The following is a 13,141-nucleotide window of genomic DNA, read 5'->3' as shown; positions in this document are numbered from 1 at the left end:
AATTATGAACGAAAATTATCACACTCTTCGTTTTAACGAACTTAACTGAAACTGTAAAGCACGGCGAGCAGAAATCCTAGCAAGAGCCTACCTTCTACACACCCCACCAGGGAGTGTCTGCTGCCCTGGGCTGTCGACACCAGGGATGGCAGGTCTGCTCCTCGGGTTCACTCTTCTGCTACACGCGGTATTCAAAGCACATGTTTAACTTCCTTCAGGGAAAGCACGAGTGAGGGCTGCTTTACTTGTTCTCCAACAGTCTTGGGGATCTGCTGTCTATCCCCGTCTACAGTGATCTGGCAAGGGGATGCTGACAGAGCACCTGCCAAGTGCGAGCCACTGCAGACTCCCTCCTCGCACTGCCCAAGCCGGCAAGGTCAACAGTCATCCGTTCATGCTGCAGGTGAGGAGGCGGAGGGGAACTGAGCCTGATCTGCCCATAGGGCAGTTCTGAATTTCAGCTTCAGGAAAGCCAGGGCAGTGACTGTCCCCACGGCTGAGATCAGCGCCTGGCCCGCAGGAGGCACTCAGCAAACACCCCAGCCCCCACAAGCGAACCTACGCTCTGCCTCCCTCACACATCCAAAAGCACTATCAATAAGGGAACTTCGTTGGAGTCATTCACAATTCTCCACACTGTACAGACACTCCACCGCAAAGGGGGGTGTGCTCCCGGGCTCTGCACCATACAGGCTGTCACGAACGAGCTTCAGTGCTCTATAATCTAACCAAGTTCATTCTGCACAGGTGTTATCAGTGGGGGTTATTTTAATGATCTCCTCTGTACTGTACTGTACTGGGCTTTACGTTTTTTTCTCTAACACACATGTATTATTTTTATAACCAATAAAAGTTACTTTAAAAATAAAACTAAGATCAAGTAAAAACTCCTACTTAAACACTAGAAAACAGATCTCTGAGCATCATTACCACTGCCTTAAATCTAGCTTAGTTTCATGCTTAGGGGATTTAACAACATGAACCCAGAAGACAAACATGTACGATACTCACACAACTACCCCAGGTCACCACAGACTTCCAATGCCCAAGGTGCTTTTCAGCCACTCAAGACAGAGCCCAGGTAGGCGTGGAATATAACACTGAGCAAGATGATGCATTTAATTTTTAGCCCTCCCAGCCCAGTAAATGCAAGGTTTTTTCTCTTTAACCACAATCCTGAAAGTGAATATGAGCTTATAAAGGAAATTCCACTAAGAAAAAAAAAGGGGCATTCATTCATAAAAACAGAGAGAACTTTTTAAGCCAGAGCTCACAAAGGTTTAACCATTCAAGTTAATACAGTTAAGACCCTACAGTCTTATAATTCGAAGCCTGTCAGAGGGAAGCAAAGAGGAGCAAAAGCAGAAAATTACCAGGCAGTGTTCATTTTTAGTGAGTCTGTCAAAATATCCTCAATGGAAAGTCACCGAAAGATTCTTTTGGGGTAGTTTAGATAACCCAAAAAGGTTCTCTGGCAGCTAGGAAGAGGATTTTTTTTTTTAAGCTGGTAAACAATTCTGAGAACATAAAGCAATTTCTAGGATAATGGTTTTAAACTTCTGCCCTGTTTCATGGTTCATCTCGAAGCCTAAAATAGAAACATGGAGATGCTGTGGTCCAGAGAGGGACAAGGCCCAGAGCCCCCTGAGCTCCTCAAATTCCCCTTATACTCCCAACCGTGATCCTCTCAGCACACCCCTGGGACACACCTCAGAGGAGGTGTTTCAGAGGAGGCCCCAGGAGTTCAGATGTGTAAAATTAAACACTTTTCCCCCAAACTGCATTAAGTTATTCTCATAGGTCAATCTATGAAAGCTAATTCATAGGTTCCCCTCTCCCTTAAAGTTTGCCCCGATTGAGTTTTTTTTTCAGTTTGACTCCTGCTACCACTTGCCTCAGAGTAAGGGCTCATGGGCACACTAAAACAACTCTGCAAAGAGCAGAGACAAGCAAGTGAAAAACTAAAACATAGGCTTCCATTAAAATGTATGTAATCTTCTTGAGGTGACAATAGTCCTATTTCTGCTACTAAATGATTCCTAGTTCATACAGATTTAAATACATTTATTTCAACATGTTTACAAAAGCATATCAAGTTTTCTGGCATTAAAAGCAGTTTGAGGGGCACCTCGGCGGCTTAGTTGTTAAGCGTCTGCCTTCGGCTCAGGTCATGATCCCAGGGTCCTGGGATCGAGTCCTACGGCAGGCTCCCTGCTCGGCGGGAAGCCTGCTTCTCCCTCTCCCACTCCCCCTGCTTGTGTTCCCTCTCTCGCTGTGTCTCTGTCAAATAAATTAAAACAGTTAAAAAAAAAAAAAAAGCAGTTTGAGGTTCACTGCTTTGGAGTAAAATCACCTCATGCCCCTTATGTTGGGACTCATATGCCAGGTATCAGGAAAACATCTAAGTAGGTCGGGCTCCACAGAGGTCAGTACTGACCAGCAAAGCAGGATTCTTTGGCCTAGAACACAGCTCTTATCTAAGGACATCTGAACCAAACCACCGCCCGTCTCCCTCCACCCCCGCCCCCTCCCCAGGCCGTCTCCTGCTCTCCTTCCAGACAGACCTCCATTCTAGCCCCTCAGACACCGTGCCTGGAATCCCATCTTTGACTTCCTCCCAGATCTACACTGACACAGAACAAATTTTAGCAAGAAAATGTCTGCTACCCTCAACTATCTCACTTAAGGATAAAGTGACTCCACTGTTTTGCAGCAGCCCTAACTGTAGGGTTCCCAAGTTTGAACTGTAGTCCTGAACTCACTCACTGTAGCAAGACCTAAGATAAATCTGAAGGTTAACGTGTTAGCCACAGACACTTGTGCTGTAAAGGTTCTTGGCTGCAAATCACAATGTACTTGATATTCCACAAATTCATATGGTCTTACTAGTTAAGTGCAGTGGTAAATGTTTAACAACTGGCTCTCCTGAGGAGAAAAACCGAGATTTGAGGTGCCTGCCAATTTTCATGGTGTTAGTACTCCAACCATGGCAGGTTTCAAGCTACCAATTTGACTTCGACCAGCTCCTAAAAATGTAACAAGTAGTGTGAGCCAGCACAACAGTGGATGGGGTCTACAGTCAGGGCCAAGTGAATATAAGTAGTATTTATTTTAAATTTGAGCACGTAAAATTGGCAAAAAAAAAAATCCAAGCCCCTCAACACCTTCTTTTTAAACTGTAGACACAGAAATTGGCAAGTTTTTACCCATATCAATATACTGATACTAACACAGAAAAAAATAATAAATTGTTCTTCTTATAATGAGATTGTCCACAAGTTATTGTTCAACCTAGGACTTCTGAGAGTGAAAACGGGTAATATTAGTAATTTTACCAGAGAAGAGGAGTAAACCAGGACTGTGAGGGTCAAGCCAGGACACACAACTTATTTTTTCGATGCACTAATAGTAGCTTCTTTCCAAAGGGCTCCTGAAGCAGGCTTATTACATAATGGTGGGAAAAAACAGTACTTTTTATTCATGTAAATACAGTCACCAACCTCAGTATGTAACTTGTTGAGTACCACGGGTGACTATAGTGCTTGCAAAGTGGTCTACAACATGGTTCCTGACTTCACGGAGCTGAAAATCCATTGTAGTGGATAACACAAGTACCCACAGGTGTGAGAATGACCGTGCAAGGGGTATAGCCATGCAGGTGACCAGGAAGCCTGAGGTTACCAGGAAGGCAAAGAAGAGGGGGCAGCTGAGCAGGGATTTCGGAAGTAAAGATGTGCAGAGGGCATCACAGTGGCCCAAATGAGAGCAGAAAGCTTGTTTGGAGGGCAAGGAGGTAAGAGGAGCTTGTAATTATCTGCAACACCACACTGAGCCACTGAATACCTGTTTGAAACAAAATAATGCTTCAGGAAAAGTTGTTCTGATGCTACAGTGGAGGAGCCAAAGAGACTAGATGAAAGGCTTCCCCGAAAGTCTGAAATTGACATGAAAAGAGCACGGATTAAGGTGATGGCTGTGTAAATGAAAAAAGTTTGCAGCCTTCTATTAACTGTCTTTGTATATATGAAGGAGAAAAATCTATCATTTTTAGGTATAATTCAATTAACATGTCTTTAAAGTGTCTAAGAAATTAGATTCATGCAGAAAATTCAGTAAGAAATTAAATACTGCATTCATTCATCACACTGAAATGGTAATCTCTTGACAAACCTGAAAACGCGCAGTTTACCTGTTACAATCTTGAATGCAGCCGCTGCAGTTTCCTTCTTTTAGGTAGCACGCTGCTCTATTTGAATATAAGACACTTAGATCATCTGCACTTCCACTTCCTAAAATCACATTTAATTAAATACGGTTAAACTCCAGGAGCGCAATCACAGTTCCCCAGCAAGACGAGACGACTGAGGTCTCCGGGGGGCACTGCAGTCCTACAGCCCGCCCCTCACGCGGAGCCCGGGGAGCGCCCGGTGCCCGCAGGGGCCTCAGAGGGCGAGGCCGTGAGGGACGCACGCAGACGCGCCCTGCCCGGGCACATGCTACGCATTCCGAGGTGCAGCTCGCCCAAGTCGGTCCCACCCCGCCCTCCGTCCGGCCCGCACGGACGCGAGCGCCTGTCATCCGGGCGGCGGCCCTACACGTCCCGAGAGCCGCAGCCCGAGGGTCCGGGGAGGCGCGGGCTCAGCTCTCGCCTACCTGCAGGTTCCAGCTGCGCGATCGCCGCCGAGTACTTGAGGGCAGCCTCGGCGAACTGGCCGCTTTTGAACAGCTCGTTGCCCTGGCTCTTCAAGTCCGCGGGGCCGAGCGTGGCGGCAGGGACGGGGGCCGCGGCGACGGCGGCAGGGTCCCCGGCGCCCCGCCCGCTGCCCGGGTGCCGGCTGGCGCTGCCTGCCGCCTCGGGGACCCGCGGTCGGCCCCGCTTGTCCGCGCCGGCTCCGGGCGCACGACCCCGCCGCAGCGCGCCCCTCTCTGGCCGCTTGCCGCCCTCGCTTTTGCCGGTCAGCTTCTTCTGGATGTTGCCCATGGCGCGCGGCTCCGCGGCGCTCCCGGCTCCCGCCGGCTCCGCGGCCTCTGTGGGAAGTGGATGCGGGAAGCGAGTGTTTGCATCATCAGGAGAAACTACCTACCGCGGCGGCCGCGGGGGTGCCCCGCGCAGACGCGCGGCGCAGCGCGCGCGGGGGCGGGTCGCGGCGGAGGCCAGGCGGATACCGCCCCCGCGGGCGGGGCAGCGCGGTTCCCGGCACCTCCAGGCGCGCGTCTGCCGGGGGGCTGACCGCCGGGCCGCGCGCTGCTCGGGCCACGCACTGGAGGCACCCGTAGTTAACTCCTTGAACGCCGACGAGCTTAGGACGCGAACACGGCTCCGCAAAATCATTCCCTGAGTCAAAGCATCCGTGGCGAGGTACAGCTTAAAAAAAAACGTACCTTTCTCCCATTTACGATTTACGAAAGCATGAAGTTACCAAACCTTGAATACGATAATTGCACCCAAGATCAGGGTACCCTTTTATGTTAAAGAACTGGGAGAGAAAGATAATTTGAAAGTGAAATAAAATCCAAGTGACCATTTTAAAATGAATTTAGCAAAGAAGTTACATAAAATAGGCACCAAGTTTTTAAAGTGATCCTTAAAAAACAGTAAATTTTCCATAACAGTGTCTTATTCAAGCTAAATTCCTTTATCTTGATGGAAAGACTTCAGGCATTAATCATAGCTTTAATAATTGATTTTTGAATCTATTATTTTTAAATATGAAAATGATGTATAAATATTTCATTGGTGGGTGTCTTATCACTATTTAAAACAAAGCAAAAAATATTTAAAACAAAGCAATTAATTATTTCACAGCACTGTTAGAAAAAACACTTAAGTACAGAGACTTCCGAGCTTTCTGTTTTAACAAATTCTAATCTGACTTTTTTTAAGCAGGCTCCATGCCCAACGTAGGACTTGAATTCAAGACCCGGAGATCAAGTGTGGCATACTGCACCACTGAGTGGGACTGAGTCAGCCAGGTGCTCCTCTAACCTGATTTTTAATGGATATATTTTCCACTGTTTCATGAATGGTAAAGCTAGTATTTGAACCACAAGGACAGGGGAATAGAAAAGCAGGAGTATTTAAGTGAAAATCAGTGGATGGTCACCTTAAGGCAAGCACTGAGTGTAAAAACACTAATTAGTAAGTATGGGTTTCTATAGTGTAATAACCAAAAGAGGCTTCATTATGAAAAGAATAAAAAGATCTTGTTATAGCAATAAATCCCCAAATTGGACCCAGGAGGATTATTACAGCAAGACTCCAGTCTTCTTTGTCTGGTATCTGCTGCTCAAGTCCCCACCCAGCATCAAAACTGATGAAAGCAGAGATCAGTGTCAACAGAAACCATAGACACTTCAGTATTATTCTCCGTTCCCTTGTATATTACGCCCTCACGTCTGACCAGTACTATTACTAAATAGCTGCAGTTTATTTAGAACTTAATATGGGTCAAGATTTTTGCATACACCACTTTCCATTATCATTAATCCTCATACCTAGTATTATCATCCCCACTTTATAAATAAGGCAACAAAGACACAAGGAAAAAGCTAAAGATTGTCCGAGAGCAAAGAGAGCTAGAAATCAGCATAACTGGTTTATGGGATTCAAATGAAATGACCTGAAAGCCATACCTCTCTCCTTAAGACTGAAAGGTCCTTGAACAACTTTGATAGTCTCTAGAGGTAAGCCGAGGCCTGATCCTGAAAGACCTGTGCGTCCTGGTGTGTACTGTACTACCTGTGGGACATTCCAGCGGAGTTGTTCAGGAGGTGGCTCCAAATGTAGCTCGGAGGAGTGGCCTTATCTAAAGTCTTCAGTAAGTCCCAGTGGACTTGGGAGTTGCTGATATAAATAGGATCATTGGAGTTTGGGTGTGGATGAGGTCACTCCGATCTTCCAGAGGATCCCTAAGAAATACTAACATGTAAAGGATGATAATAAGAAAAATCTTCAGTGGAGATGGAAGAGTATCTAGAAATGAGAGAAAGCCCAGGAGGGAGTACTGCCTCAGAAACCAAGAAGAAAGAGTATTTCAGGGAGGAAGGAGTCAAGAATAACAAATAATCAGAGGAAGGGATGGCTGGCAGTATCAGCTGCCTAAAGCCTACCGACAGCCATTAGATCTAAAGCCATGAGGACTCCCTTCAGTAGCCTTCAGTCGTTTGGGTAGTTGGTAGATGCAGAAATCCTCAACAAAACACTAGCAAACCAAATCCAACAGCAGAGTACAAGGATTATACACCATGACCAAGTGGGATTTATCTCAGGAAGTAGTTCAACGTACAAAATCAATATACAACATACCACATTAATCGAATAAGGGGAAAAAAAACACATGATCATTACTGACTTTGAATGGGCATTTGACAAAAGCCAACACCCTTTCATGATAAAAAACAGAAAACTATGACCAGAAGTGAAATTTCTCAAAATGATAAAGTACATTTATGAAAAACTCAGTCAACATCATATCAGTGGTAAAATCCTCAAAGTTTTTCCCTGAAGTTCAGGAACAAGACAAGGATGCTGTCTTCACCACAGCTACTCAACATTATACTGGAAGTTGCAGCCTCATCATTAGGCAAGAAAAAAATAGAATAAAAACCATCCATATTGGAAAGGAAAAAGTAAAACTATTAACAGATGACGTGATTATTATATTTTATATTATATATGTGTGTGTGTGTATGTTTATATTTGGAGGGTATATGTAATCCTAAAGAATACACACACACACATTACTACTACTAAGGCTAAAAAGCAAATTCAGCAGTTTCAGGGTACAAGATACACTAGCAATGAACAATCTGAAAATTACAAAAACAATTCCATATACAGTAGCATCCAGATGAATAAAATATTTAGGAATATATTTAACCAAGAAGGTGAAAGACTTGTATACCGAAAAATACAAATTACTGGAAGAAAACCAACAAATGGAAAGATATCTCTTGATCATAGATAGGAAAACTTAATGTTAAGATATCCAAAGTGATCTACAGATCTGACATAATCCCCTACCAGAATTCTACAGCCTTTTCTGCAGAAATGGAAAAGTTGATCCTGAAATTCATATGGAATTTCAAGGGGTTCAGGGTAGTCAAAACGATCTTGAGAAAGAAGAACAAATCAAAGGACTTATACTTCTGATTTCTAAAAACTAAAAGCTTCAGTAATCAAAACCGTGTGGCACTGACATAAGAATAGACATCTAGGTGAACAGAATAGAACTGAGATTCTATAAACCCATACATCTATGGACAGTTAATTCTTGACAAGGGTGTCAAGTCCATTCAATGAGGAAACCATAGTCTCACAAATGGTGTTGGGACAATTGGATTTTTACATGCTGAAAAAAAAGCTAAGCTGGACTCCTTCCTACCTCAATTAATCAAAATAAGTCAGTGACCTAAATATAAGAACTAAAACCATAAAATTCTTAGAAGAGAACATAGGGGTAAATCTACATGCCCTTGGATTTGGTGATGGATTTTTATATAGGACACTGAAGGCACAGGCAACAAAAGAAAAAATAAACTTAACTTCATCAAAATTAAAAACTTTGCATAAAAGGATATTATCAAGGGCGCCTGGGTGGCTCAGTTGGTTGGGCGACTGCCTTCGGCTCAGGTCATGATCCTGGAGTCCCTGGATCAAGTCCCGCATCGGGCTCCCTGCTCGGCAAGGAGTCTGCTTCTCCCTCTGACCCTAACCCCTTTCATGTGCTCTCTCTCATTCTCTCTCTCTCAAATAAATAAAATCTTTAAAAAATAAAAAAATTTTTAAAAAAGGATATTATCAAGAAAGTAAAAACACAACCCACAGAATGGGAGAAATTATGTGCAAGCCATATATCTTACCTGCAAGGGTCTAGTACCCAGACTACATAAAGTACACTTATAATGCAACTATAAAAAGACAACCTAATTCTTAAATTAGGCTGCAAAGGACTTGAATAAGCATTCCTCCAAAGAAGATACACAAATAATAATATACACAGAAAAATGGTTACCATAATGTCATTACAAGAATGCAAATCAAAACCATAAGGAGGTGCCACTTCACACACCCATTATAATGGCTATAATCAAAATGGCAAACCATAACAAGTGTTTGCAAAAATGTGGAGGAATTAAAATCCTCATATATTGTTGGTGGGACTATAAAATGGTGTAGCCACTTTGGAAAACAGTCTGGCAGTTCCTCAAGAAGTTAAACAAGAGTTACCATATAATCCAGCATTCTACTCCTAGTTATATACCCAAGAAAATTAAAAACATAACGCCCACACACAGAACTTATACACGAATTTCATAGCCACATTTTTCAGAAGAGCCAAAAAAGTGGCAATAATCCAAATGTCCATCAACAGATGGATAGAGAAAATGTGGTATTATCCATGCAATGGAGTTTATTTGTCCATAAAAAGGAATAAAGTACTGATACATGATACAACATGGATGAACCTTGAAAATGTTATGCTAAGTGAAAGGAGCCAGACACAAAGGCCACATGTTGTATGATTCCATTTATATGAGATATTCAGCATGGGCAAAGCCACAGAGATAGAAAGGATTAATGGTTGCCCGGGGTTGGGGAGGGGGGGAGATGGAAGTGACTGTTAATGGGTATGAGGTTTCTTCTGTGATGATAAAAATGTGCCAGGATTAGACAGTGGTGATGGTTGTACAACCTTGTGAATATATTAAAATCCACTGAATTTGAAAAGGATGAATTTTATGGTATATGGATCCTATCTCAATTAAAAAAAAAAATGCTTATTTCACTTTACCCTTGACAACAAAGGATACTTTTTCTTTCTTTCTTTTTTTTTTTATCCCCCATCTTGGCCAATTTGTTGGGAGAGAAAAAGAATCTACTTTTAATTTTCTTTTTTTGTTAGCAGTACAAAATATGTTGATCATTTAATTTCTCCATTAGTGATTAATTGTTCATATGCTTTGTTCATTTTGGTACTGGGCTCTTTTAATATTTTCTTACTGTTTTGGAAAAGCTCTTTATATCATAAGGTTACCAACCCCTTGCCATTTTTCCTAGTTTGTCATTTACCTTTTCATTTTTTTTTTTAAAGATTTTATTTATTTATTTGAGAGAGAGAGAATGAGAGGGAAGAGGGTCAGAGGGAGAAGCAGACTCCCTGCTGAGCAGGGAGCCCGATGTGGGACTCGATCCTGCGACTCCAGGATCATGACCTGAGCCGAAGGCAGTCGCTTAACCAACTGAGCCACCCAGGCGCCCCTACCTTTTCATTTTTTTATAGCATCTGACTGATACTGGTTTTTCACTTATACACAGTCAACATCATTCACCTTTCTTTTCATGATTTTATCTATTGTTTTAACTCCTTGAAATCCCTACCACCTTCCTGATCCCACCAATTCTAGGACAAGAGAAATAACTGTATTTTATTCTTCTGTTTGCAAGTTACTATTTAATTTTTTTTTATTTTATTTGGGAGAGAGAGAGAGAGAGAGAGCACATGAGAAGGGGCAGGATCAGAGGGAGAAGCAGACTCCCCGCTGAGCAGGGAGCCCGACGCAGGACTCGATCCCGGGACTCCAGGATCATGACCTGAGCTGAAGGCAGTCGCTCAACCAACTGAGCCACCCAGGCACCCCTATTTAATTTTCTTATATTTCATTTTTAAGTAGGGAATAAGCAACAGCACGACAAAGGAGGCTAGCTGCTTACTTTCCTCTGATGACTTCTCACACTCTGTAAGAAGACAATAAATACCAAAGTCTCTGACAGCTAGTCATATGGTGATGGTCACGTCTAAATGCTCTCCATTAGGGAAGAAAAACACAAATAGATGGGGAGTTCCCAAGAAAGCCCAGGAGCTCAAATCCTTGGGTCTGATCAGCCTGGCAAATAGGTGTTTCTTCAAACTAGTCCCTGTAAGGACAATTGTCAATGGTCTTGTCTTAGTACCTGATACAGAGCAGGTGATCAATAACTGTCAGCTATTAAATCAAATCCACTGGCTACGTTATACCTCAGTCGGGATGAACTGGGCCTGGCCAATCCAAATGGTGCTTACAGGTGAGCAGCATTATCAGCTGAGGTTACACAACACTCAAAGCTGCATTTTCCCAGGGGCTTTAGGGCTCCCTGCATCATAGCCCATAATGACTAAGAATTCTTTCTTGGAATGTGGTGGGATGGGGAAACGTATGCAAGGATTCCATCCTGATGACCTCCCCTCTGGGCTTTAACAGGATTTCCTAAAAGTGACTTGGATTTATCCTGTCTTGTCCAAGGCTCCAGGACCTCTTTTTACATGTCCTCTAACAATGGAACTTGGTAGAGGTGAGCATAACACAGTCCTATTGACTTTATTTCATCTTAAAAGGACTACAGTCCTATTGACTTTATCTTAAAAGGACTACTTCTGAGCTTCCAGCTATTTATCCCACCTAATCTTGATTTGCTTTCCTGAAAAAAGGGAACTAACTAGTCTTAAAATTTATATTCCTATCAAGACATTTTTATTTTTGGAATTTCACATATCTTTATGTATTCCCTAATCTACAAAATAATTATTGAGGGGCATAAATGACGAGATCAGAAATGGTTCTCTCAGGGGTACCTGGGCGGTTCAGTCGGTAAAGCCTCCGACTCTTGATTTCGCTCAGGTCATGATCTCAGGGTTGGGGGATGGAGCCCTGTGTTGGGCTCTGCGCTGGGGATGGAGCCTGCTTAAGATTCTCTCTCTCCCCCACTGCCCCTACCCCAACCCTTCCTATGCGCCACCCCCCCCCCCCCCATGCTCGCTCTCTCTCAAAAAAAAAGAAAAAAAGAAATGGTTCTCTTAAAGCTCTGGCTGCTTGGAGATCTGAATGGGAACACTGTTTCTCTGTGGTTCTGATGTTATGGATAACCACCTAACTCAGAAACATCAATCTATTAAATGATTAATATTACACAACAGTCTGGGGCGCCTGGGTGGCTCAGTCGTTAAGCGTCTGCCCTCGGCTCAGGTCATGATCCCAGTTAAGTTCCGCCCTGCCCTGCCCTCGGCTCAGGTCATGATCCCAGGGGATGGAGCCCCACATTGAGCTCCCTGCTCGGTGGGAAGCCTGCTTCTCCCTCTCCCACTCCCCCTGCTTGTGTTCCCTTTCTCGCTGTGTCTCTGTCAAATAAATAAATAAAATCTTTAAAAAAAAAATATTACACAACAATCCTGACTCACTTTTCTAATCACAGAATAGTAATTACTCATTGTTTAATGATTAGCCCTTTCCTGTTTATCTCTCTGTGGGAGGAGGGCCTTTTAGTATCTCCAGTCCCCCCCCAGCTTTATTGAGATATAATTGACATATAACATTGTATACATTTAAAGTGTACGTGATGATTTGATATGGATATATATTGCAAAATTATTAGCACAGTAAGGTTACTTAACACATCCATCACCTCATGTAACCTTTTTTTAAATAGTGAGAACATTTAAGATCTACTTTCTTAGCAACTTTCAAGGATATAACATCATATTGTTAACCGTAGTCACCATGCTGTACACTACGTCCCCCAGACTTACAGGTGGAAGTTTCTACTCTTGGACCAACTTATCCCCAAAACCTCCACCTCTGGCAACCACTGTTCCACTCTCTATTTCTACAGGTTTGGCTTTTTTTTAGAATCTGCACATAAGTGAGTTCACACAGTATTCATCTTCCTCTGTCTGACTTATTTCACTTAGCATAATGTCTTAAAGGTCCACTTGTGCTTTTGCTAATGGCAGATTTCCTTCTTTTTTGTGGCCTAATAATATTCTAGTGTTTAAATGAGTGAGTGTCTCACATTTTCTTTATCCGTTTATCTGCTGAAGGACACTTCAGGTTGTTATTGATGAAGGATAGTTGGAAGAAAGGAAGGCAGGGATGAGGGCCCTCCCCACCCCCCAAGAGGAAACCACCCTTGAAAGGAATTTACACCACCCTGGAAGGAACCCTCTCCCACGTGACAGATAGACGACAAAAGCCTGATTGGATGACAGGTGTGTGGAGGGTTAATCAGATTAATACAGTCCACCAGCAAGCCCATAAAACCCCCTAGACATAGAAACTCTGGTGGCCACCCTCTCAGATCCCCTCCTTCTTCAGGAGCTTTGTACTA

General features: G+C 43.3%; 1 protein-coding gene and 1 long non-coding RNA gene across 3 annotated transcripts in view; one reads left to right on the top strand and one right to left on the bottom strand.

Annotated features, from left to right (window-relative positions):
• SPAG1 (sperm associated antigen 1) overlaps positions 1–13,141 on the bottom strand; it is a 69,131-nt gene that overhangs the window by 20,939 nt on the left and 35,051 nt on the right. Inside the window, 2 exon segments of the mRNA XM_027604001.2 lie at positions 4,190–4,289; positions 4,654–5,028. Coding sequence (XP_027459802.2) covers positions 4,190–4,289; positions 4,654–5,028 — 475 coding nt within the window.
• The window catches only part of LOC113927867, a 33,859-nt gene continuing 31,328 nt past the window's right edge, over positions 10,611–13,141 (top strand). For both annotated transcript variants that reach the window (XR_003521757.1, XR_003521756.1), the window contains exon 1: positions 10,611–11,332. This is a non-coding gene — a long non-coding RNA (uncharacterized LOC113927867). The remainder of the gene's footprint in view (positions 11,333–13,141) is intronic.

Source organism: Zalophus californianus, chromosome 4 (assembly GCF_009762305.2).
Source record: "Zalophus californianus isolate mZalCal1 chromosome 4, mZalCal1.pri.v2, whole genome shotgun sequence".
In the NCBI taxonomy this organism is placed as follows: domain Eukaryota; kingdom Metazoa; phylum Chordata; class Mammalia; order Carnivora; family Otariidae; genus Zalophus; species Zalophus californianus.
This window is presented reverse-complemented; position numbering and strand designations above follow the sequence as displayed.